Below are 26,838 nucleotides of genomic sequence, written 5' to 3'. Positions count from 1 at the left end.
AATGCAGTTTATCTGTTATTCACTGGGGAGGAGCCAGGAGCAGTAGAAAGTCAGTTTAGAGGAAGGAGAAAGGTAGGGAGGAAGACGGAGGACAGAAGTGGGTGCTCCTCTCCAGGGCCTTCTCCCCTCTGCTCTCCTCCTACCCTCCACCCCAAGTCAGAATAGTTCACGTAGGCTCAGACATTCTCACCACATGCACAGCTTCTGGAAGACACTGCCCCTGAGCGTCATGTCCAGACAACAGTGTGTAGTATGGGGCGCTGCCTGGGCATGGGGTGGCAGTGCTGCAGTAAGGCCTAGTTATACCCATTTTGCAGACTGGGAAACTAAGGCTCAGAGAATCTACAGGTCATATCCAGGTCACACAGCTCACTAGCGGCAGCTTGAGCCATATAAGGTTACTCCACTTCTTCAAAAGGTATTCCTCCCCTTTAAAATTCTACTTCTCACATAAAAGCATAATCATGTAAAAAGAAATGTGCTGAAAATAGAAAACCTGGTGATGGAGGTTCCCTTATCTTTGTGCATAACGATGCCCCGGGAACTTCTGACCCCTCCTCTCTGTGAATTTCTCTCTCTTCTCTCTCTTGATTCTGGGCTTTAGAATGGGGAGCAGAGTCATCTGAGACATAATAGAATGTTCCAAGTGACACTGAGTTGGAGGCAATATGTTGAATAACTGCCTTTATTTGGTTCCAGTACCTTGTTAATGGAAATGTTTGACTGAAACAGAGATTCACGATCAGCTTTTGTCGGAAAGGGGTTTGGGGAGGAAACACACAGCAACAACAGATTTAGCGGAGATTAAGTAGGCCCCCACCGTGTGCTAGAGACGGGACCCCGTGTCCAGCCAGGACAAGCAGCTGAGGGGCCTATGGGTACTGAGTGTGGAGCAGGGGCCCCGGGGCTGAGAACCTGTCTGCACCTCTCTCTATTCTTGGGCTTGCCTCGGTGCCCCAGAATTTGCAAAGACTGACTTATTTGAGATGTTCCCATAGACTGTGCACCCATGCCTCCTCTATCCACCCTCCGTCCCCACTACATTCCTAGATCAACCACAATGTGACTGGATTTAAGGGGCCGATGGCACAGTTGAAGCAGAAAGGAGGAAAAGAAGGGGAAATGCTTTGCAATCCTGTTTGACACCAGGAACACCGGGACCATTTCCTCATCTACTGGGATAAAGATCACTGAACTCTCATTCAGTGCAGGTTGGAGTGTAAAATGCAAGCGGGTTGAAGACTTGTTGGTGGGTCTTCTGCCTCTGCTGTGTCCAGGCTCTTCTGCTTCTAGATGTTTACCCAAGAGAGATGAAAACATATGCATGCATGCATAACAGCCTCACTCACCGTAGCCCCACACTGGAATCACGCTGTCCACGAGCAACAGAAAGGAAACATGAATGAGGATGTGACCACAGTGGGCTAGGCCTTGGCAATAAAAAGGGGCCAAAGATATAGGCACGATCATCAGTGACACTCACAGCTGTGCACAGGAGCCAGGCACAAGTGAGCACAGGCTGGGAGTCTTTATTAGATAAAATCCAACAACAGTCAGAAAAGCGATGGCCCATGGCGGGCCCCAACTGGGAGGAACCTGGAGGAATCATCTGGGTCTGGAAATGTGATGGTCACACTGCTGTTTACAACATAAAAACTCATCCAACAGGCTAGGCTCTATGTGTTTACTTGAACCATAACTCAATAAAATACTGTTTTGTTTTGTTTTTTAATTCTCAGAGCCCAGGGAGACACAGAGACAACTGAAGTTCCAGTAAACACACTTTGGCATCACCAGACAACTTGGAAGCTGTCGTTCAGTCGTCAAGTTGTGTCTGACTCTTTGCAACTCCGTGGACTGCAGTGTGCCAGGCTCCTCTGTCTGACACTATCTCCTGGAGTTTGCTAAAATTCCTCTCCATTGAGTCGGTGATGCTATCTAACCATCTCATCCTCTGTAGTCCCCTTCTCCTTCTGCCTCCAAACTTTCCCAGCATCAGGGCCTTTTCCAATGAATGGGCTCTTCACATCAGGTGGCCAAAGTACAGGAGCTTCAGCCTCAGCACAAGCTCTTCCAATGCATATCCCAGGTTGATTTCCTTTAGGTTTGATTGATTTGATCTCCTTGCTGTTCAAGGGACCCTCAAAGAGTCTGCTCCAGCATCACAATTCAAAAACATCTGTTCTCCAGCATCAACCTTCTTTATGGTCCAACATTCACAACTGTACATAACTACTGGAAAGACCATAGCTTTGACTATGAGTATTTGTTGGCAAAGTGGTATCTCTGCTTTTTAAAGTGTTGTCTGGGTTTTTCATAGGTTTCCTTCCAAGGAGCAAGCATCTTTTAACTTCATAGTTGCAGTGACCACCTGCAGTGATTCTGGATCCCAAGAAAAGGAAATCTCTCACTGTTTTCACATTTTCACATTCTATTTGCCATGAAGTGATGGGACCAGAGGCCATGATCTTAAGGTATTTTTATGTTGGATTTTAAGCCATCTTTTCCACTCTCCTCTTTCACTGTCATCAAGAGGCTCTTTAGTTCCTCTTCACTTTCTGCCATTAGAGTGGTACCATCTGCCTTTCTGAGGTTGTTATTTCTCCCAGCAATCTTGAGTCCAGATTATAATTCATCCAGCCTGGCATATCTCATAATGTACTTTGCATAAAGTTAAATAAGCAGGGTGACAACATACAGCCTTATCATACTCCTTTCCAAATTTTCAGCAAGTCAGTTGTTCCATGTCCAGTTCTAACTATTGCTTCCTGACCCTCATACAGGTTTTTTGGGAGACAGGTACGATGGTCTGATGAGTAAGTAAGGAAAGTTGCTCATTCGTGCAGGACTCTTTACCACCCCATGGATTATACAGTCCATGGAATTTTCCAGGCCAGGATCTAGATTGGGTAACCTTTCCCTTCAGGGCATCTTCCCAACCCAGGGATCGAACCCAGGTCTCTCGCATTGCAGGTGGATTCTTTACCAGCTGAGCCACAAGGGAAGCCCTAGAATACTGCAGTGGGGAGCCTATTCCTTTTCCAGTGGATCTTCCCGACCGAGGAATCGAACTGGGGTCTCCTGCATTGTAGGCGGATTCTATACCAACTGAGCTATCAGGGAAGCCCAAGGTGATCTGGTACTCTTTAAGAATTTTCCAGTTTGTTTTGTTCCGCACAGTCAAAGGCTTTAGTGTAGTCAGTGAAGCAGAAGTAGGTGTTTTCTTCTGGAATTTCCTTACTTTCTCTATGATCCAACAAATGTTGGCAATTTGATCTCTGGTTCCTCAACCTTTTCTCAACCCAGCTTGTACATCTGGGAGTTCTCAGTTCACGTACCGCTAAAGCCTAGCTTGTACGATTTTGAGCATGCCCTTGCTGACCTCTGAAATGAGCACAACTGAGTCACAATGAGTCCAACCCAAAAAGAAGAGTCCATGTCTCTGCTCCCACTCCACAGAGAGAGGCAACAGCCAAATTTGAGGGTCAGTGTATTTTCAGATGGATGGAGACAGTAGGGAGGCATCTCCAAAACCCAGTGCCTGGCACAGTTGACCTCAGCAGCCTGGCATCACCGTGCAGTCACTGAGATCCTTTCCCAGGGCCTGGTTCTTGTCTTAAGGAGGTGAGAGGCAGCCCTCAGAGCTCTGTTACTCAAAGTTGCAGACACTTGTCTGAGGCTATTCATTCTCTGCCCTATAGCACATAGGATCTGTTCTCAATGTGTTGGCCACCTCACACTCTCAAGAAACTGACAAGTATTGATGGGGTCTTGGAGAAAGGAGGCCTTTGGCACTGTTGGAAACACAGTAAACGTGCCTGATCCTAAGGGACTGGTATTAAGCTTCTGATTACTAAAGCTTCTGTTTCAAACACGCATTTTGCATAAATGCACTGTCAGCTGTACACCGGCTTCAAGGTAAGTCCCCACGCCTGCCTCATCCATCAGGTTCTCCTTTCTAGAAAACCCTGGCAAAGTAGATAACAGTGTGAGTGACCCCACCTGTCTCTTCCTGCCCCTGGTTCTCGCTTCACCACCCCACCCTTGGACTCCAATAAAGACAGAAGCCCAGTTCTGTGCTCCCTCCCCCTCCACACTGGCCACTGTCCTGTGTGGCCCTCAAGATGTGAGAGTAAGAATCCCTGTTTTATCCAAGCTCCCCCTTGGTTGTTGCTGAGCTGCATCTTTCAACTGTAAAGGAACCGTGACATTTGCACCAGCTGAGGAAATACCTGCGGGGACTCCCGCGAGTAGTAAAGGCCCACGTGAGGGCCCCCAGGTACTCCTGAACTGCCAGCATGTGCACGCACAGTCAGAGACCAATGCCACACAGATTATGGCATGGATGTTGGGGAATGAAGAGACTGTCCTGTATCCTTCTATGTTCTTCTGGCCGTTTTAAGAACTAAATTGACATGAGGCAGATGAACAGGAGATAAATCTAAGAAGAGTTTATTAACACATATATATGGGAGACACCCAGCAGAATTAGCCCACCAAAACAGTCAAAGCCCTCAGCTTAAATAATCCCTGCAGCTAAAGACAGAAGAGAATGTTGAGGGTAATGATTTGGGACTTCATAGAGGAGGAAGAGGATTCACAGACAAGCAAATGTTTGGTGAACAAGTGCTTGCTGGGCTCAGAGTGGACTCTGGTCTCTAGGTCCTGCCGAGTTTCCCCAGCACACCTCCCCCAGGGTCTTTCGGAGATATCACTGGTCAAGGCTCTATTTCTGGAACAGACCTGTTTCTTGAAAAAGAATCAGTCTGGGGACTTCCCTGACAGTCCAGTGGTTAAGACCCAAGACTTCCATTGCAGGGAGTGTGGCTTTAATCCCTGGTGGGAGAACTAAGATCCCTCAAGCCAGGTACCAACCCCCATGCCCCCACCCAGCCAAAAAAAAAAAAAAAAAAAAGAATCAGCCTACATGAATCCTCCTGGCAAAACTGGAAAGTCACATCAATGTGACTTCCTAGTCCCATTAGACCTGTGACCTTTCTCCAAAGGGCCAGAGTTTTCCTTCACAGGGGGAGCACCCCAAACTGGAGCTGAGGCTTCCGACTGTCAAAGTTACCTGGGGCTCCTGTAGGGAAATTAGAATCAGACACCTCAAGCTCAAAGGAGCTTCTGGGACTCTTCATTTATTATCATTGTGTCCCTCTCCTTTGCAAAGCATTTCTAACTTCAGTTCAGTTCAGTTCAGTTCAGCTCAGTTCAGTTCAGTCGCTAAGTCGTGTCCGACTCTTTGTGACCCCATGAATCGCAGCACGCCAGGCCTCCCTGTTCATCACCAACTCCCGGAGTTCACTCAGACGCATGTCCATCGAGTCCGTGATGCCATCCAGCCATCTCATCCTCTGTCGTCCCCTTCTCCTCCTGCCCCCAATCCCTGCCAGCATCAGAGTCTTTTCCAATGAGTCAACTCTTCGCATGAGGGGGCCAGAGTACTGGAGTTTCAGCTTCAGCATCATTCCCTCCAAAGAAATCCCAGGGCTGATCTCCTTCAGAATGGATTGGTTGGATCTCCTTGCAGTCCAAGGGACTCTCAAGAGTCTTCTCCAACACCATCGTTCAAAAGCATCAATTCTTCGGTGCTCAGTCTTCTTCACAGTCCAACTGTCACATCCATACATGACCACAGGAAAAACCATAGCCTTGACTAGGCGGACCTTAGTCGGCAAAGTAATGTCCCTGCTTTTGAATATGCTATCTAGGTTGGTCATAACTTTCCTTCCAAGGAGTAAGCGTCTTTTAATTTCATGGCTGCAATCACCATCTGCAGTGGTTTTGGAGCCCCCAAAAATAAAGTCTGACACTGTTTCCACTGTTTCCCCATCTATTTCCCAGGAAGTGATGGGACCAGATGCCATGATCTTCGTTTTCTGAATGTTGAGCTTTAAGCCAACTTTTTCCCTCTCCTCTTTCACTTTCATCAAGAGGCTTTTTAGCTCCTCTTTACTTTCTGCCATAAGGGTGGTGTCTGCATATCTGAGGTTATTGATATTTCTCCCATCAATCTGGATTCCCGCTTGTGTTTCTTCCAGTCCAGCGTTTTTCTTGATGTACTCTGCATATAAGTTAAATAAGCAGGGTGACAATATACAGCCTTGATGTACTCCTTTTCCTATTTGAAACCAGTCTGTTGTTCCATGTCCAGTTCTGACTGTTGCTTCCTGACCTGAATACAGGTTTCTCAAGAGGCAGGTTAAGTGGTCTGGTATTCCCATCTCTTTCAGAATTTTCCACACTATATTGTGATCCACACAGTCAAAGGCTTTGGCATAGTCAATAAAGCAGAAAGAGATGTTTTTCTGGAACTCTCCTGCTTTTTCCATGATCCAGCAGATGTTGGCAATTTGATCTCTGGTTCCTCTGCCTTTTCTAAAACCAGCTTCAACATCAGGAAGTTCATGGTTCATGTATTGCTGAAGCCTGGCTTGGAGAATTTTGAGCATTACTTTACTAGCATGTGAGATGAGTGCAATTGTGCAGTAGTTTGAGCATTCTTTGGCATTGCCTTTCTTTGGGATTGGAATGAAAACTGACTTTTTCCAGTCCTGTGGCCACTGCCGAGTTTTCCAAATTTGTTGACATATTGAGTGCAGCACTTTCACAGCATCAGCTTTCAGGATTTGAAACAGCTCAACTGGAATTCCATCACCTCTACTAGCTTTGTTTGTAGTGGTGCTTTCTAAGGCCCACTTAACTTCACATTCCAGGATGTCTGGCACTAGATGAGTGATCACATCATCATGATTATCTGGGTCGTGAAGATCTTTTTTGTACAGTTCTTCCATGTATTCTTGCCACCTCTTCTTAATATCTTCTGCTTCTGTTAGGTCCATACTATTTCTGTCCTTTATCGAGGCCATCTTTGCATAAAATGTCCCCTTGGTATCTCTAATTTTCTTGAAGAGATCTCTAGTCTTTCCCATTCTGTTGTTTTCCTCGATTTCTTTGCATTGATCGCTGAAGAAGGCTTTCTTATCTCTTCTTCCTATTCTTTGCAACTCTGCATTCAAATGCTTATATCTTTCCTTTTCTCCTTTGCTTTTTGCCTCTCTCCTTTTCTCAGCTATTTGTAAGGCCTCCCCAGACAGCCGTTTTGCTTTTTTGCATTTCTTTTCCATGGGGATGGTCTTGATCCCTGTCTCCTGTACAATGTCACGAACCTCATTCCATAGTTCATCAGGCACTCTATCTATCAGATCTAGGCCCTTAAATCTATTTCTCACTTCCACTGTATAATCATAAGGGATTTGATTTAGGTCATACGTGAATGGTCTAGCAGTTTTCCCTACTTTCTTCAATTTAAGTCTGAATTTGGTAATAAGGAGTTCCTGATCTGAGCCACAGTCAGCTCCTGGTCTTGTTTTTGTTGACTGTATACAGCTTCTCCATCTTTGGCTGCAGAGAATATAATCAATCTGATTTCAGTTTGACCATCTGGTGATGTCCATGTGTAGAGTCTTCTCTTGTGTTGTTGGAAGAGGGTGTTTGCTATGACCAGTGCATTTTCTTGGCAAAACTAGTCTTCGCCTTGATTGATTCCGTATTTCTAACTTCAAGATTGTATAAATGTGAGCCATTAAGGGGCCATTGCTCTCCTTATCTTAACATATCTAATATATACCTCAAAGAGCTTTCCTTCAGGACAGATGAAATACTTCTTGTTTTTAACAGTTTGATAACACAAAACACAAAAGACATAGGAAAATTCCTACAAAGATGGCACAGATTCCATCATTGGTATACAGATCAACCATTTCCCAAACCAGGTAAATAAATTACCCTACAAAACAAATGAGCTAGTTCTTAAGGCTGTTCCTACCCCCACAAGAACGAGTTCCCCCATGAACTGGTTCGGACTCAGAAACAGTTCAACCACAATTCCCCTTCTTCAAGGTTCAGTTCATTTCATTTCAGCTCAGCCGCTGAGGGGAAACTCAGGCCGAGGAGGCAGTCGTCACCACCCAGGCAGGTGGAGAAGCAACTGACCATGAGGAACAAACACGTGGAAGAGAGGGTGCGTCCCTGCACCCAGACAGAGCTGGATTGTTCAGCTGTGAAGTTGGGGGTGAAGTGGGGCTCTGTGTGCACATGCCAGGATTATCTGCATTCAGTTCATTTCAGTTCAGTCACTCAGTCGTGTCCGACTCTTTGCAACCCCATGGACTGCAGCATGCCCGGCCTCCCTGTCCATCACCATCTCCCAGAGTTCACTCAGACTCACGTCCATTGAGTCGGTGATGCCATCCAGCCATCTCATCCTCTGTCATCCCCTTCTCCTCCAGCCCCCATTCCCTCCCAGCATCAGAGTCTTTTGCAATGAGTCAACTCTTCGCATGAGGTGGCCAAAGTACTGGAGTTTCAGCTTTAGCATCTTTCCTTCCAAAGAAATCCCAGGGCTGAGCTCCTTCAGAATGGACTGGTTGGATCTCTTTGCAGTCCAAGGGACTCTCAAGAGTCTTCTCTAACACCACAGTTAAAAAGCATCAATTTTTCAGCGCTCAGCTTTCTTCACAGTTCCACTCTCAAATCCATACATGACCAAAGGAAAAAACCATAGCCTTGACTAGATGGACTTTGTTGGCAAAGTAATGTCTCTGCTTTTTAATATGCTGTCTAGGTTGGTCATAACTTTCCTTCCAAGAGTATGTGTTTTTTAATTTCATGGCTGCAATCACATTTTGCCCTTAAAGTTTCATTTTCTAAAAATAAGGAGAAAATGGGTATAGAAATCTGTGTCCAAGATGGAAGCGGAAATATGTGCCTAGAAGTGAGAGGCTTTGGGGTCAAGTGGTGGCTCCTTAGAGGCCAGCCTGTGTCTGCTCAGTTGGGAAAGGGGACAGCTGGAAAGGACAGCTGACACTGATGGCACAGGAACAGATTTGGTGTCTAAAAGGGAGACAGAATAAACAGTAGCTCTCCAAGGGCAGGGACCTCAGTGTGCTTGTCTTTCCCTCAGTGGAGGCTGGTGTGTGTCTAGGAAGCCCTCTTCTTCCCCATTCCAGGAAGCCCTCAGTCAGCCCACTTGCCCAACCTCTTGGGACACCGAGGCTGGGAGAGGCTCCTACTGCAGCGTCAGGCCCAGCACACGGTGAGCACAGAAACTGCCTGCCCTGGGGCCGTCCCCCCTTTGCCTGTCTCCTTCCGCAGGGCTCTCTCTGTGGGCGCCTTATTCTCCAGGTCTGGGGAATTAAGGCACCTCCCTCCTTGGCCACTTTCCACCTAGGGGCCTTGAACAAGTGGATTCCATCTGTATGAGGCTCAATTTTACATGTATGACATGGAGTGATAAGGGTTTAAACCAGCTGGCCCCAACCTGTGTGGCACAGGGACCTTTATTGTGGAAGATTATTTTTCCAAGGACAAGGGGATATGAGTGATGGGGAGTGGCTGTAAATACAGATGAATATGCACTAACTTGCCTGCCATTCACTGCCTGCAGTGGGGCCCAGTTCGTAAGAAGACCTGGACCAACACTAGTATGTGACCTGGAGGAGGGGGACCCCTGGTTTCAACAAGGCATCCAGTGATGGGGCCTCCACACAGGAAGTCTAAAGGCACAGAAGGAAGCCCTCTGCAGGCCACAGTGCAGGGGCACCCAGCTCCCCCTAACTCCTGAGATGGCCCCTTCTCTTACTCCCTTGACCTGCCCTGCCTTGCTCTCTTGCCCCTCAGAGAGCAGACACCTCCTCAGGAGGCCTTCCCTGCTGTGCTCAGTCTCCTAACAACTCTAAACACTTTGAGAGCTCCTGCAGTGGGTCAGACACTATTCAAGCTCTCTCAATCTTCATTCAAGCTCACTTAGTCTTTCCCCCAGATCTGGGCAGGGACTCCAGGATTAACCTCATTATATAGATGCAGAAACTAAGTCCAGAGAGGGAAAGTAACTTGCTTGAGGTCATCCAAATAGTAAATGGTTCAGCACAGACAGGCCATCTTTAAAGTATGTCCCTTGCTGCCATGCTGGCTTGTTACCCATCCCAGAAGCCCTGCTCCCTTCATGCAAAACAATCATCATTTTCCCAGGTCTTACTTAGAACAGTGGAGGCACCCACCGTGAGCTCAGTAAACGTTTGTCAGATGCAGGAATCCTGGGGATGCTCACCCGCTGCCGTCCTAAGCAGCACCCAGGAGATGGTCATGGAGAAGTTGTGTCTGCCCTTCCGTGTTCTTTTCAGGTTGCTGTTCCCCTCCTCTGTCACCAGCAGGAGTTGTTTTCTTAGAGCCCCAGAGCTGCTTCCTGTCCACTGGGATACACCCCACCCCTAGCCCTTGAACTCCCTGGTGTCTGTAAGGAGACTGTGTGTCCACGAGGGCCATCTCTCCACCGCCTCTGTGGGCACTGTCGCTTTACACACTGGCCAGGAAGACCACTGTGCCCGGAGAACTTAAAAATGTATAGAAACCAAAGCAACTGGACTGTTATTCAGTGGGGGAGGATCCAGGAGATGATGTAGGTTTAGAAACAGGGAGAAAGGTAGGGAGGAGAGGAGAGGGTGGAAGTGGGTGCTCCTCACCCAGGGCCCTTTCCCCTCTGCTGGCCTCCTGTGATCTGCACTGAGATCCAATAGTGCATAGAGGTTCATGTCGGCTCAGAGATCCTGACCACACTCATACTGCAGGGAGCTTCTAGACGTCACTGTTCCTGAGAACGTGGCTGTCTCTTGAGGGTCCAGACAGAAACAGAGCTGCTTGGTGGGGCCCGGGCAGCTGGGTGCTACTGGTGCACGGGGTGGAGGTTGTGCTGGGAAGGCCTGGTTATACCCATTTTCCAGATAGGGAAACTGAGGCTCAGAGTGTTTAAAGGTCATTCCAAAAGTTACACAGTTCATTAGTGATAGCCTGAGCCATATGAGGCTTCTTGGGGCCTCAAAAAGGGATATATTCCCTCTAAAATTCTATTCCTCACATAAAAATCTAGTCATGGAGGGATTTCCCTGGTGGTTTAGTGGTGATGACTCTGTGTTTCCAGTGCAGGGGGGATGGGTTCAATACTTGGTCAGGGAACTAAGAACAGGCATATAGCATGGTGCAGTCAGAAAAGAGAGAGAGAGAGAAAAGAAAAACAAATCAATATATGAGCAGACGGAAAGAAATGTTTTATAAATATGAATAGAAAACCTTATCATGAAGGTACATTTTCATTACGTTTAATGATGCCCAGGAGGTTCTGATGCCCCCTCTCTAAGAATTTCTCTCTCCCTTCTTTTCTCTTCTCTCCCTTCCTTCTGGGCTCTAGACTGGGAAGTGGAAAGATTTAGACATTCTAGAACTTTCTGAATGACGTGGAGGTGGGTCACTATGTTGAATAAATGTCTCTCATTGGCTCCAGCACTTTGTTAAAGGAAATGACTAACTGAAACAGAGACTAGGATCAGCTGGGTAGCAAAGTGGGGTAGGGAGGAAACGCATAGCTTACCTGAAGTCAAGCGGGACCCCGCTCTTTGTTCGAGAGGGGGCTCTGGGGTGCAGCCTGGACGAGCAGCTGAGGGTCCTACAGGCACCAAGTGGGGAGCAGTGGAGCAGGTGCCCCGGGGCCACACAGGAGTCTGCACCTCTCTCCCTTCTGGCTCTTGCCTGGGTTCTCAGAATCTGCAAAGACTGACTTCTCTGAGATGTTCTCATAGACGGAGCCTACTTGCCTCCTCCCTCCACTCTCCATCCCCACTAGATTCCTGAGTCAACTAGAATATGACTGGATTTAAGGGGAAGCTGACATACTTGGAACAGAAAGGGGGAAAAAAAGGAAAGATTCTTTGCAATCCTCTTCAAAACCCGGGATACGGGAAATTTTTCATCATTGACTGGAATAGGAAGCAACCGGAACTCATTCAGCGCAGGTTGGAGTGTAAAATACAACAGCGTTGGAAACTTGGTGGATTATAATAAAGTTAATCCTCTACCTCTCCTATGTCCTGGCTCCTCTGCTCCTAGATATTCACCAAAGAGAGATCAGAACAGATGTACATGTGCTTAACAGCTTCACTCGTCACAGCCCCTCACTGGAAACAACACCACTGTTTAACACAGAAGGGGAACAGTGAATGCTCTTTGCAAATCCTTGGGCTATAGACCAGGCTCCTCTGCCTGTGGATTTATTGAGGCAAGAGTATTGGTACAGGTTGCCATTCTCTCCTCCAGGGGATCGTCCCAATTCAGAAATCCAACCCATGTCTCCTGGGTCCCCTGCATTGTCAGGCAGATGCTTTACTACGGAGCCAATTGGGAATTGCCTGCTATGGACTAGCCCTCAGCAAGAAAATGGGACTGAGGATACAGGCAAGGTCTTCAGTGACCCTCACCATTGAGCACAAGAGCCAGACACAAGTGAGCACACACTGGGAGCATTCTGATCACAGAAAATCCAGAAATGTGTCAGAAAAGCAATGGCTTATGAGGGGCACCAGATGGGAGGGACCCGAAGGAGTCATCTGGGTGCTGGGAACGTCCTGGAGCTTGACCTGGATGGTGGTCATACAGCTGTTCACAGCATAAAAACTCATCCAGCAGACTAGGGTCTGTGTGTTTACATGGACTGAACCTCAATAAGGTACTGTTTAAACAACACCGCAGGCCATGTACAGTGGCACAGTGCGTGAGAATCCACCTCACCATGCAGGGAGCGCGGGTTTGATCCTTGGTCCTGGGGGACTCCACACGCGGTGGAGCAAGTAAGTCCACGTGCCACGATTACTGAGCCCAGGTTCTGGAGGCCACTTGCTGTAAATACTGAATCCCACACCCCTAAGCCAGGCTCAGCAATGAGAAACCATACGTGGCACTGAAGAAGCCCCCACTTGCTGAAACTAGAGAAAGCCAGTGCAAAGCAACAAAGAATAAGCACAGCCAAAGGAAAATATGTAAGGGAACTTTTAAAAATTTAGAAACTACCCCAAAACTCTCAGAGCCCAGAGAGAAACAGGGACAGCTCGAGGTCAAGCGGACATGCACTTTGACATCTCCAGGTGATTTGGAAGTGAGCCACAGTGAGTCCAGCCCACAAAGGAGAGCCCAGGGGCCTCTGCTCCAGCCCTGTAGGGAGGGCCTACTGAAAACCCAAAGGCCAGTGGGTTTTTGGATGAATAAAGACAGTAAGGAGGTGTCTCCAAGACCCAGTGGCTGGCACAGCTGACCTCAGCAACCTGGCGTCACCGTGTGTGCAGTCACTGAGACCTTGCCCAGGACCTGGCTTGAGGTGAGAGGCAGCCCTCGAGCTCCATTATTTAAAGCCCAGACACTTGTCTGAGGTTCTCTGTTCTCTGCACTGTAGACCATGGGATCTGTTTTGAATATGTCAGCCACCTCACCCTCTCAAAAAGCCAGAAACTGACAAGTGTGAATGAGGACAAGGAGAAAGGAGGCCTTTTGTGCTGTTGGTGGGATGCTAAACGGTGAGGCTGTGATGAGAAACACAGTGCACGTGCTTGACCCTAAGAGACTGGCATTAAGCTTCTGATTGCTAAAGTGTCAATTTCGAAGACACTCATCTTTTGTAAATATGGTGCCGGCTGTGTGACAGCTTCTAGATAAGCCACCACGCTTGCCCCATCCATCAAGTTCTCCTTTCTAGGAAACCCTGAGCAACCTAGAAAACTGTTTGAGTGACCCCACATGTCGCTTCCTGCCCCCTGGTTCCTGCGTAACCACCCTACCTTTGGACCCCAATAAAAGCGGGACCCCAACCTGTGCTCTCACCCCCTCCTTCCCACTGGCCACTGTGCTATGTGGCCCTTAGGGCTTGAGAGAAATAATCCTCATTTTTTTCAAAGCTACCTGATGGTTGTTGCTGAGTGTGTCTTGAAGTCGTGATAAGGACCACAGAGGCCCATCTGGCCACAGTACTACCTCCAGCTGGCCTAATGTCTTTGGGGCTCCCATGAGTAGTAAAGACCCACGTGGGTGCCACTGGCATCCTGAACAGAGAGCATCACTATTCATAGTCTTAGACCGACCCTACAAAACAGTACGGATGTTCCTTTAACAACTAAACACAGAGTTACGATCTGGTCCAGCAATTCCACGTCTGGGCCAGATGGGAAAGAATCTGCCTGCAATGCAGGACACCTGGGTGCGATCCCTGGGTCAGGAAGATCCCCCAGAGAAGATCATGGCAACCCACTCCAGTACTCTTGCCAGGAGAATCCCACGGACAGAAGAGCCTGGCAGGCAGCAGGCCACAGGGTCGCAAAAAGTCAGACAAAACTGAAGCAACTTACCACTGCCAGAAATTCCATGTCTGGCTATATAGCCTGAAGAACTGAAAGCAGAGGCTTGAAGAGAGATGTGTACACCCATGTACCTGGCATTATTTACAATAGCCAAGAGATAGAAGCAACACTGGTGTCTATCGATGGATGGCTAGATAAACAAAATGAGGTCTATTCATACAATGCAATATTGTTCAGCCCTAAAAACGAAGTGAATTCTGCCACAAGTTTCAACATGAATGTTGGAGAATGAAGAAATTTTCCTCTGCTCTTCTAGGTTCTTCTGGCGGGTCTAAGATCAGATTGACATGAGACATATTAAAAGGAAAACAATCTAACAAAGGTATAACACTTGCATACATAGGAGAGACCCAGGGGAACTACCCACCAAATGGTCAAAATCATCACTTTAAATACCACCTCTAGCTAAAGTCACAAGAGGACGTTGAGGGCAACGGTTTGGGACTTCAAAGATGACGAAGGCTACTCACAGAAAAGTCAGTGTTTGGTTGCCGTGTTTGGTTGCCGTGTTTGCTGGGTGCAGAGTGGACTCTGACCTCCACACCTCGCTGTGCTCTTCTGTGGACACCTCTGCTCGCGGCTCTATTTCTGCAGCAGGTCCTTTGTCTGCGTTCTTTGCTGCAGGTGTTCAGTTCCGTCGCTCAGTCGTGTCCGACTCTTTGTGACCCCGTGTTGAGGAGGAGGTAAAGGAAAAATTTTGAGTCTTCAGTTTCTAGAGAAGAATCAGCCTAAATGAATACTCAGGCCAAAGTGACACATGTAGGGGCGGCAACCTTGGCCCCCCTGCACTCTCTAAGTTTCGGTCTTTCCTCACCTGTGTGATGTAGCTACTCACAGGCCTCCTTTGATATGACTGTCGTGAGCACTGGCTGAGCTGAGGCTTGGAGGGCACTTAGTCTGACTACAACTCACCAAACTCACTCCCAGTTATCTTCTACCTTCTGATTTGGAATCACTAAGAGCAAAAACTTCCCTTTAATCTCCTTGAGAGGGACGGTACCAGATCATCCCAACTGCATGGATGACAGTCAAGCTCTTGAATCCTGGATATATGTCTCAGGACTGAAGAAGACCCCGCATGGCACCTGGTCCTGTCCAAGTGATGGAGACCAGAATCAAAGTTAGGATGAAGCGCAGTAGATGACGTTCAGGTTGGCTGCCTGGGCCCGAGAGAATGGATCAAGTCTTCACACTTTAACTAAACATGACACCCTTTCTCCTTCTTTTCCTTTCTTTTTCTCTGCCACTGAGTAGGAAAGATAAAGCCCCACCCTGCAACCCCCCATACATTGCTAAAGAAAGGAATCTTTCAGCTGAATGTATCATCAGAATTTCCAGTCCATCCATCACTATTAGGTTTCCCTCCACTCAGTACGACTCATCCACGCACAGTAAAACCAACCTACTGACACAGGGTTATAATGAAGGAAAGCGCAGCATTTATTGCAGGTTCCAGGCAAGAAGCCCAGGCAGCTTAAAAACCCCAAATTCAGTGATGATTTTCAGGGAAATGGTCTTAAACACAGGGTGAGGGAGAGGGTGAGGGGTGTGTGATCAGCTCAAGGATGTCTTCTGATTGGTTGGTGGTGATGTAAACAGGAGCCATATCATCAAGCTTCTGGGTTCTATGACCGTGTAAGCAATATACAGTGAACATCTTCAACATGGTAGGGATTTACATATCTGTAAAACAACATCAAGAATTTGGTTCAGAATACTGTCGATAGCTCTTGCTTCTGCTGCTGCTGCTGCTAAGTCACTTCAGTAGTGTCCGACTCTGTGTGACCCCATAGACAGCAGCCCACCAGGACCCCCGTCCCTGGGATGTTCCAGGCAAGAGTACTGGAGCGGGGTGCCGTTGCCTTCTCCCTACAGCTCTTGAGGAGGAACTAAAAGTCCTTGATGGTGTTTAATGGTTAACCTATTATCACTTTGTTTTGCTTGACTGTTACCCTTTGCTTCTGCATTTGCTCACTTCAATTTTATCCTTGGAACTTGGGGAAGGCCTAGGAGGCTGAAGATTTATAACCCTCATGGGTCATAGGGCTGTCCCAGGATGCCCCCAAAGGGTCTACCTGGGTTACACATGTCAGAGGGATTAAGCAAACGATCCTGGCCATGGAGACCACACCAAGGGTGAACAAAGCTGTGGGGACTCTACATCGGTAGCTGAGAGTGATGCTAATGCCTTACATTCTGATTATATCTCTTAGTTAGGCTGAGAGTTTGCTACAAAGTGGAGCACAGTTAAAGAGAAAACCACAAGTTCAAAACGGCCTCACTTTTGTTGAAGCCCATGACACCAACCCTAGGTGTAACACCTGACCTGACTGTAGCTTTGACCTTCCCAGGAATGTAGTCTTAATCAGCCAGTCTGGAATTTTCTAGTCAGCATCCTTGAGGTGATCAGTCTCCTGGGACCTCTCCATCTTCAGGAGGAAGAAGAAATCTACCTGAACTCTTTTGCTAAACAGTGGTGAAGTGCACATCACGTAAAATTGAACATCTTCAGTGTACTAACTCAGACTGTAAGAATCCACCTGCAATGTGGGAGACCTGGGTTTGATCCCTGGGTTGGGAAGATCCCCTGGAGTAGGGCCTGGCAACCCACTCCAGTATTTTTGCCTGGAGAAGCTCCATGGAGAGAGGAGCCTGGCGGGCTCCAGTCCATGGGGTTGTGAAGAGTCGGGCATGATGCAGCCACCAGGTACACACACGAGTGTGCCTACAGTCCAGTGTCCACTCCTGTGGTTGTACAAAAGTCACCACCATCCAACTCCAGAACCTTTTCATTTTTCAAAATTGGTCCTGACCTTTTAGATGTTGCTAACACATTCAAAAATTTTAATACACAGAGGGTCAAATAAACCTGGGAATGGCCACAGAAAGATATACTTGCCCTGCGATGTGTATGGTCTCATTGAACTCACACAATAACCTGTGGGGCGGCTGGTCATGCTCACTCCACAGGTGAAGAGACTAAGGCTGGGAGAGGTGAAGTCGCTCGTCTAAGATTCCCCAGCCGATGAAAATGGCAGAGCCGGGGATCTGAGCTGGATTCACTTTGATTCCAAGTTCTTCTAGAAGCACAGGGCCTCCTCACTAGGGGGATGACAGAGAGTGACAGAGACAAGAAACCTACTAGTCCAGGATCCTGAGCGGGTGTAGAAGGCCAGACTGGGGCAGACTGAGTTGTGAACCCAGAAGCACCTGGAGACGAGACTGGCTGGCACCTTTGGGTTCACACAGCGGGACCCGCACAGGGGACGGGGCCCCACACCCAGCCTCTGGGGACGAGTGCTGGGTGGAGTCTGACCTGGAAGGTGATGTAGGACACATGCACGCAGCCGCTGATGGAGATGGCGTTGACTTGGTCGAAGGGCACACGGTGTGCATAATCCTGGAAGATGCTCCTGTTCACTGTCACCTGTTGAGAGGAGCGCACATGGCAGGAGGGGGTCCGGGACCAGGTGGGACCACACCCGTGCCGCTGGGACCCCTGCTTCCAGACGTTCAGACCTGTATCTAGTTCTTACATCAATCCCCTGTAGCTCAGGGCAACAGCCTGCAGAGCTGTGCCAGTTGCAGGAACATGCTTGGAACCCTAAGTGCATCGAAGGGCAACCTCCACCTGACTCTAGTCCTTGGCTTCTTCATTCGTCTGGTGTGTGTTTATCACAGTAGGTCTGTCTTTCTAGTCTCAGCTCTCCTGTGGTGTTATTGAAATATACATGCAAATGTCCATGGGGAGCAGAGAAGATGTGATCTCAGGTTGTATGATGGGGGGTGGGGACATTCATGTTCACACAGAGAAAAAAGACACAGATGTACTCAGCTCCACTCCCATCTCCCAAGCCCAGAGACACCGCTCTGCTTGCAAAACCAATGTGCAATGCCAGGCGGAACTAAGTCTTTAATAACACCTGGATAAATGCAGCAACAAGGTAACAGAAAAACACATATTCCCAGGGACCTGGAGTGGAAGAAGGGCTATGACAGAGAAATGGAAATAACCTGGACTGAAGGACCCAGGAGGCCAAAGAGCATCACGGTGACTTCTCCAGTGCTTACTTCCAGAGTAAAAGGAGCAACAGGTGAAGGTGTGTAAGGAGGTGAACGTGTGTAAGGAGACTGTGGCCTTACTGGAAACAGTCCTCTTCTCTGTAAAAGTGTTGCTCACATGACTATTTAAAGGCTGCTTGCAGCACCTTATGGGGCTGGGGAACAGACAGCTGAGGAGAGGAGAGTTCCCACTCACCTTGAATGCAGAGCTGTCTACCTCGAAGCAGATCTCAAATGGACTCCTCTTCTGGAAGGGCATCTGTATCTTCCTCTCCTCTGGCCCCCAGTTTCCTAGCTGCATCGTGTTACAGACCACACACCCACCGCTTCCTTCAAAACGAGGGTTGAAGTGGAAGGCAATGTTGTTCGTGTCATTGATGCCCATCTGAAAGTTCACTTCAAACCTAGGTCAGGGAAAATCAGACAGTATCCTGGCTTACTGCCAAGGGTGGGAACAGGAGGTGCTCAGTCTGACGGACATCGTCTGGGAGCCTGCGTACAATCTGCGCGGCTGGTTGGTGCCCATCCCTAGTCTCGCCCCGTCCCTTTGGCTCACCGAATTTGCAGTGTGTTTTGTGCAGTTACCACTTTTTGCCCTTACAGTTGGTTTCCTAAAAGTAAGGAGGAAATGGGTACAGAAATTTTGTCCAAGATGGAAGTAGAGGAATGTGCCTAGAAGTGAGAGTCTTTGGGGCCAAGTGGTGGGTCCCTGGAGGTCAGCCTGTGTCTGCTCAGTTGGGAAAGAGGACAAATGGAAAGAACAAGTGCATTGATGGGACACCTACAGAGATGGTGTCTAAAGGGGAGACGCAGAAAAAGCCCTAGGTCTCTGGGCATGGGGACCTCAGAGTGTGCGTGTGTCCCTCTTCAGAGGGTGTTGTGTGTCCACCTGACCTGGGTGAGGTCAGCAGGCCTGGACCCTGACCCCAGATCTGCCCCGTTTGTCATCTGCAATGACCCAGGACCATGCTATCCTCAAACTGCCCCACGCAGAAAAGGGGTGACTGCCTTCCTTCAGGGATGACAACTGAAACGGCCCAAGGACACCCCTAAATAAGTATCTCTTGTTCCCATCTCAACTCAGAGGAAGCCCCTCACCATCTCCACCTCTTTTGGCTATAGCTGAAACTATCAGGTGAGGAGGGAAGACAAAAGGAGCTTCCAAGGGGCCTAGCTCACCAAAGGGATGCAACAAGTCCTTATTCTGCTTTTTCCTAGATGGAGCTCATGCCTGTCCCCTAACCAAGGTCCAGCCTGAATTATCCAATGAGCATCTATCCCCCAACATCTTGCCTGAACTCAGTCCCTGTGTGGTTCCCAGTCTGCTTCTCGGGGTCACTCAGGCTCCCAGCTAACACACAGCAGTCAGACGGCACCTCTGGCTCCCATGCCATCACCACAGAACCAGGCTCCGCCCCACACCCACGGGTGGCCCTCAGTGGACATTCTCCCAGCAGAGTGCTCTGTTTCGCTTGTTTATCTGGGGTTTCTTTTGGCCTCATGGCTCGAGGATCTTAGTTCTCTGATCAGGGATCAAATCCATGACCTCTGCAGTGGAAGACTGGAGTCCTGACCACTGGACCACCAGGAAACCCCCAGAGCCCATTTGCTTTCGTGGATAAGGCTGTGAGTTCTGAATGCCATCCTAAATACCAGGATGCTCTGTGAGCCCTCAGCCATCAGGGGCAAGAGGAACTGGTGTGTTTCTGAACCCAGCAGCCCTCCCTCCAATGAAAAAGAAGCTCCAAGTGACCCTGAAATGAGAAATTTTAAGTTCCTATTTCTCTTAAAGGGGAGATGAGTGTTTCTGACATGTCTCTGGGTGTCGTTTTCCCCTTGCAGTCCCCCAGCTTCATTCCTGCGTTCCTTTGAAAATTCTGCCCCAGGGAAAGAGAGAACAGCAGCTCCCAATGGAAGGGGGCCCTTGGAGGTAGAGACAGGCTCTATTGGACAAAGTGGGAGTAGAAAGCCCTCCTGTGATGGGAGGAAGGGTTGGCACAGGGAGGGGGAGAGAGGGGTGGAGTTCATAGTCAAGGTCCTGGGTTCCCCTGCAGGCAGGGTTTCAGAATCGGGTGCCTCATTTCCCTCAGAGTCCCCTGCAGGCACTGAGGGCTCTCAGAGTCCCACATCACTGTGGCCGTGTCACCTGGTAGGAGAGGCAGTGGCAGAGGAAGTCATTTAGAGCCAGATGTAGAAGTAGGGCTGTGGTGGGGGAGGGGCCTGGTTGGATCCAGAAGGTCCCCAGGCCCCATGCAAAGTAATGAGAGGAACAGCGAGGGTAGAAGTCAGCTGGGATTGGACAGAGAGGCTTCTGAGAGAGGCCACATGTCCAGAGGGGCCCCCGTGGGCACGGCAGACCTCAGGGTGCACAGGTCCCAGGCCTCCACACCACCTGGAGCTCAATAGAGTTCAGCCACGGCTGCATGAACTCCTGAGGACCTCCCACCTCTGGAATACGTGCAAGCTCTTCTCGGTTCCCAGACAGTTGCCCTCGGGAGAAAGGCAATGGGAAACTGCTGAGTTATCTATATTTTGAATTGACTTTAGTGGGAAAAACCTTGAGACTGAAAGAGACCAAATACAACTTTGATGGCACGTTTAAATATTTCCAGGTCACCTCAAGTGAAGTTTCCAAAGCAGATGAGACTGGCTAGAGGAAATGAAGGGCGCTGACGCATCTGCAGCTCTGGGTCACTGTATACGAAGTTCAGTCCCAGAACTCCACCACTGGGCTGGCCTGCTTCCCTCCCTAGACTGTGAGCCTCCATTCCCCCTGTCTCTGGGGAGTCTGGTTAATGGTGCCCCGGATGCTACAGGTATGTGGTAGGGGGCAAGGGGCATTGTTGGCAGGCCGGGCCCTTCCCTTCCCCTGAACTGGGTGTGGGTAGCTTGGAGGAAGCTGTGTGGACCATCCTGAGCTGGCAGCACCCTGGTTCACTCAGGGGTGAGGTTGAGAGAGACAACAATCCCCCATACCTGTTTTCGTCTGTGGAAAGAACACGCCCCATGACGGTGACCTTGTGTCCATCCTGGAGACCCCCTTCGATCCTCCCCGTGAAGGGAATAGGCTGTGGAGAGGAGACAGTGGTCAGCTGGCCTGCCTCCTTCTCTCCATCCTCTCCAGCCCTGGCCGGGGCTGGCCTGGGTGTGGGGCAGCAGCCTAGGGACCCAGTGCAGCCACGAACAGGATAGAAGGAGCCTCAGCTCCACGGACCTTCCAGCCCTGGAGCGAGGAAGTGACACAGATATTCTGAGGTTGGGAGAAGGAGCCCCTCAGGCTCTGAGAGGAGGTGACAAGGTCAGATTGGCAGCTGGCAAAGGAGGAAGTGGCGAGTACGCAGCCCTGAGACGGGAAGGAACCAGGGGAGAGAGGGGGGTGGCTGGACCCCAAGCCAAGCTGCTAGCAAAGACCCAAGTCCTGGCTGGGGACTTAGGGGTCCACCATGGACCAAAGAGACCCACCCACCTGTTCTCGAGGATAAACCTTCTGCTCACCTGAGCAGGCCAAAAAGTCATCCTCCCCCTCCTGACCACCCCACCCAGAGAACAATGTTGACCTTGACCTTTGCCCCCCACAGCCTCAGAAAGTGCCTCTTCCCGGGTGCTCTCTGCAGCCAGGGGCAGCCCCCTTTCTGCTCCTGCTCCTGGGCTCCCATCCTTCCTCCAGGCCCCGGGAAGCCTCCCAAGTCCTCTCTGTCATCTCCACGCCTTCTGGGCCCCATCACCTTGTCATGTTCTCTTTCCTGAGCCTCTTTAAGCACCCAGGTTTATGGTGAAGATGCTTCATTTTAGAGCCAGGCATCCTTCAGGTTGGAATCCTGACTCTGCTGCTCATTACCTGAGTGGCCTTGGGAAGCTTATTAAACTTCTCTTTGCCTCAGTTTCTTCATCCATGAAATGAGAACAAGTCCCAGCTTCTGGGTCACACTGATGATTAGTGAGAAAATGTCTGTGGGGAGAGACTGGCTCATCCTTCCAGAATGCTTTCTATCTAACGTGGTTGTACAAACTGCCTTCAACACAGCTGTCTCCAAGTCAATTTTCACATTTTCACACTGTTGAAGTATTTTCTACCTTCTCCTCTAAGTAATATTTTACAAAGATTAAATGCTTACAGGAGCCAGGCAGGTGATTTGCATAGTTGAGCTGGCCAGGTAGGGGGCAGTCGGGAGTGGTGGAGACTGCAGCAAAGGAGGCACCGTTCCCCTCATCTAAAGAGCAGTGTCCACTCGGCTGTGACCCGATCACCTTCCAGGCCCGGTGCTGTCAGAGCTTCCAAGTCTTCAGGAGAAGACAGAAACCTGAGGTTTTTCTTCTGTAAAACTTTCTAATTTTGGGGGGTGAAATGCTTTCAAAAGGATTGTAGTAGCTTTCCTTTGCTATAAGAGACATATAATGAAATATTTGCACTGAACTGATATATCTAAATTTGCTTCAAAACAATCCATGGGTGGAAAGGAAAGTAGAGCTGGGCAGAGATAAAGCAGATAGTCCATGAGTTCAAACTGAGTGACTGGTATGTGTGGTTTATGATACTAATATCTCTGTATTGTACTTTCTCTTTGGCAATGAGTTAAAACACTGTCTGCAGGCCAAACAAAAAAAAGTGTGCACCAGGTCAATTCAGTCCTAGTCCATGTCCTTCAGCTGCAGGACCAAAAGGATCCAGGGAAGCCCCTCCGAGCCCAGTGTGCACAGCTGGCCCTGGGAGATACCTGGTGATGCCAGAACCCCACTCAGACAGACTGTGCTCCTGGACCTTGGGCAGCTGTGTCTTTTGTGGCCCTCAGGTCTGGTCTGAATTCTGCCATTAAAAATTTTGGTGACATTAAGCAAATTACAACACCTCTGCATCTCTGAGGTCTTTCTGTCAAAATCCATGTCAGTGATTTTGGAGAAGTAGAATCAGCCTACCACAGGCTGACTAGCATGGTGCTCTTCCCTGAATCCCCTCATTTGTTGGAGTTTGAAATCCCCCTAAGAGCCTTTCTCACCATCAGGAGAGACAAGGCTTAAAATGTATCCGCCTGGCAGCATGGGCTCCTCCCTTAAGCATATTCACACTAAGATATAGAGTGATAGGAGGGGTCCTCAGGGCACAGAAGGAAGGCAGGATGGTGGAAGCCCTGTGTGGATCATGGGCGCGGGCAGTACAGATTAATCTTGGGGAATGATTCCCCCCAAAAAAACTTCATGAGATTTTAATGTCTTAAATGGTGCCCTCACATTCTGAAACACAAGATGATTTCCAATTGAGTATAATCCGAAGACAAGATTACTCATTAATCTAATAGCAAAGAATTGGAAATGAATCCAGAAGTCCACTAGGAAGACAATGGTGAAATTAATTATGGTATTTCCGCACAACAGATTCTAGGGAGACTTCACAAGAAGAGAGGAAGAAGGGACCACTTTGAGAACTGATAAGTAATATTGCCCTCTGTATTATTTTTTAAATGGGTAGGAGTGCCTATATACATATATTTGCTTATTATAAAGAAAACTTTTCTGGAAAGATTCAAAGAAACCACTAATATTTATTGACACTAAGAAGGTTATGGTAGACTGGGCAATTACACCCTCTCCCTTTTCCCCACCAAAAATGTCAACATTATAATTCCTAGAAGTTGTGAATATCTTACTTTACCCAGCAAAAGGGACTCTGCAGGTATGATTAAGAATCTTGAGATTGTGGGGGTGGGGGTTATCTGGAATATCTGCCTGGGCCCAATCGTCACAGGGTCTGCAAAGAGGGAGGCAGAGGAGGAGAGTCAGTTGTAGGAGATGTGACAGCAGAAGCAAGAAGCTGCGGCTTTAGAGAAGGAGGAAAGTGAAGAGTTCCCTGGGGGTCCAGCAGCGGTTAAGTATCTGCCTCCAATGCCGCGACTGAGGGTTAGATCCCTGGTTGCAGAACTAAGATCCCACATGGGCCACAGCTAGAGAGCCCACAGGCCACAATGAAGATGCCTTGTGCCGCAATTGAGACCTGATACAGTAAAAAAAAAAAAAAAAAATCACAGGAGGAAGAAGGGGCCACAAGCCAAGGCAAGCGGGCAGACTCTGGAAGTGGAAAAAACAAGGACACATTCTCCCCAGAGGCTCCAGAGGAAACAGCTTTGCTGATTCTAGATTTCTAACCTCAGAACTGTAAGGAAATAAATTTGTATGGTTTAAGCCTGGTGTGGCCGAAGGCCCCTCTGTGGTGTGCGTGTGTGTGTGTGATCTTAGCAGGAAACTGCAGCACAGGCCTTTGTTTCCTAAGCCCCAGGAAGATGGGTTTTTATGTTGGATTTGTAGCCTCACAGATTAGGCTGGCCTCCCAGCTCCCTGTGCTGGCAGCTCTGATGTCACCTAGTCACGTGACCTGTCTACAGTTGGGCTTTTGAATCCAAGGATTAGAGAGTAAACCATGTGATCAGAATAATAAAATGGCTGAACCTGGAAGCAACTCCGGCTCTCCCATCTGATGTAGAACAAGACCCAGGCGACACATCCTGACTCAGACTACCTCTGTGAGCCTCAGTATTACATATATGTTGTGGAGATGATAAGGGTTTAAACCAGCTGTCCCATACTTTCTGGCACCAGGCACTAGTTTCACGGGAGACAATTTTTCCAAAGCTGGGAAGATGTGAGCGATGGGGAGTGGGTATAAATACGGATGGAGCATCACTAGCTCATGAGCTGCTCACCTCCTGCTGTGCAGCCCACTTCCTACCAGGCCATGCACAAACACCAGTCCATGCCTGGAGGTGGGGACCGCTGGTTTAAACAAGGCTGCCTATGACAACACCTCCACACAGGGGGTTAAAATGCCCAGAAGAGAGCCCTTTGCACCTCACAGTATAGGGACAGCTTGCTCCACCCTCCTGGGACAGTCTTTCTCAGACACCCTTGACCTGCCCTGCCTAGCTCTCTCAACCCTCAGATGCCAGACACCTGTTCAGGAGGTCTTTCCTCCTGAGCCTAGACTCCTAACAATTCTAAACACTTTCAGAGCTCCCCACAGTGGGCCAGATACCTTTCAAATGCTCTCAATGTGCTACCTTGCTTGATCCTTACCCGAGCTCTGGGTAGTGACTTGATTATTCCCATTATACCCAAGCAGAAACTGAGGCCCACAGACGTAAAGTAACTTGCTTGAGGTCATCCAGCTAGTAAATGGCTGAACCCAGGGAGATCATCTTTCAAGTAAGTGCCCTGAAGTGCCATGTTCCATTGTTATCCTCCCCAGAAGACGCTTACCTTCCTTCATGTTAAAAAAAAAAGTGGAAATTAACTTTCCTATTTATTACTTAGACTTTTCTTCCCCCACTGAGCACCGAGAACAGGAGAGAGATCAGGAGGAAGCTCAGGAAACATTTGTCCCAGGCACAAATCCTGGTTGCTCCTCGGCCCTGAGTGGCACCGAGGAGATGGGCACAGGCAGAAGTGGGGGCAGGGCTGCCCTGGTTGGTGTGTCTGCCCTTTGTCTGTTCTCTTTGGAACGAGGCCTCCCCCGGCCTCCCGTCACCCCAGCAGGAGCTGGTTTCTCAGAGCCCCAGAGCTGCGTCCCCCTGGCCGAGGCCTCCCCCAGCCCTGGAACTCACTGGGTTTATGTAGGGGTCCTGGGTGTGCCTGAAGTCCCGTTCTTCAATGCCTACGTGACCACTGCCGCTTTGCATGCTGTCCAGGTAGACCTCTGCAACAGGAATGACTCACCAAGATAAGGAATTCAATGCAGTTTATCTGTTATTAAATAGGGAGGAGCCAGGAGCAGGAGAAAGTCCATTTAGAGGAAGGGAGAAAGGTAGGGAGGAAGACGGAGGACAGAAGTGGGTGCTCCTCTCCAGGGCCTCCTCCCCTCTGCTCTCCTCCTCCCCTCCACCCCAAGTCAGAATAGTTCACGTAGGCTCAGACATTCTCACATCGTGCACAGCTTCTAGAAGACACTGCTCCTGAGCGTGTGGCTGCGTCATGTCCAGACAACAGTGTGTGTGATGGGGCGCTGCCTGGGCATGGGGTGGCAGTGCTGCAGGAAGGCCTAGTTATACCAATTTTGCAGACTGGAAAACTAAGACTCAGAGAATCTACAGGTCATATCCAAGGTCACATAGCTCACTAGTGGCAGCTTGAGCCATATAAGGCTACTCCACCTCTTAGAAAGGTATTCCTCCCCTTTAAAATTCTACTCCTCACATAAAAGCATAATCATGTAAAAAGAAATGTTTTGCAAATAGAAAACCTGGTGATGGAGGTTCGCTTATCCTTGTGCATAATGATACCCTGAGAAGTTTTGACCCCTCTTCTCTGTGAATTTCTCTCTCTCTTCTCTCTCTTGATTCTGGGCTTTAGAATGGGGAGTAGAGACATCTCAGACATAATAGAATATTTCAAGTGACACTGAGTTGGAGGCAATATATTGAATAACTGCCTTTATTTGGTTCCAGTACCTTGTTAATGGAAATGTTTGACTGAAACAGAGACTCACGATCAGCTTTTGTCGGAAAGGGGTTTGGGGAGGAAACACAGCAACAACAGATTTAGCGGAGATTAAGTA

At 48.8% G+C, this 26,838-nt stretch overlaps 1 protein-coding gene across 2 annotated transcripts; it reads right to left on the bottom strand.

The window, feature by feature from the left end:
* LOC102189615 (galectin-9) lies at nucleotides 15,654-25,998 on the bottom strand. Of its 2 annotated transcripts, XM_018064283.1 has the most exons (6): nucleotides 25,889-25,998; nucleotides 21,276-21,367; nucleotides 18,496-18,703; nucleotides 17,554-17,664; nucleotides 17,168-17,339; nucleotides 15,654-15,920 (listed from the first exon to the last, which is right to left on the bottom strand). In XM_018064283.1, exons 1-5 carry the CDS (start codon nucleotides 25,961-25,963, stop codon nucleotides 17,337-17,339), a joined length of 489 nt encoding a protein of 162 aa, XP_017919772.1. In that variant the 5' UTR covers nucleotides 25,964-25,998; the 3' UTR covers nucleotides 15,654-15,920; nucleotides 17,168-17,336. The 2 variants fall into 2 exon arrangements, with proteins under 2 accessions (XP_017919772.1, XP_017919771.1); XM_018064282.1 differs by lacking the exon at nucleotides 17,168-17,339.

Source organism: Capra hircus, chromosome 19, assembly GCF_001704415.2.
Source record: "Capra hircus breed San Clemente chromosome 19, ASM170441v1, whole genome shotgun sequence".
Taxonomy (NCBI): Eukaryota; Metazoa; Chordata; class Mammalia; order Artiodactyla; family Bovidae; genus Capra; species Capra hircus.
This window is presented reverse-complemented; position numbering and strand designations above follow the sequence as displayed.

Coding starts and splice junctions, on each gene's coding strand:
- LOC102189615 (XM_018064282.1), bottom strand. CDS start 25,963: ATGCAAAGCGGCAGTGGTCACGTAGGCATTGAAGAACGGGACTTCAGG. Junction 18,704..21,275: donor CTTTCCACAGACGAAAACAG/GTATGGGGGATT, acceptor TCCCTGACCTAG/GTTTGAAGTGAACTTTCAGA. Junction 17,665..18,495: donor TAGACAGCTCTGCATTCAAG/GTGAGTGGGAAC, acceptor TCCTCTCAACAG/GTGACAGTGAACAGGAGCAT.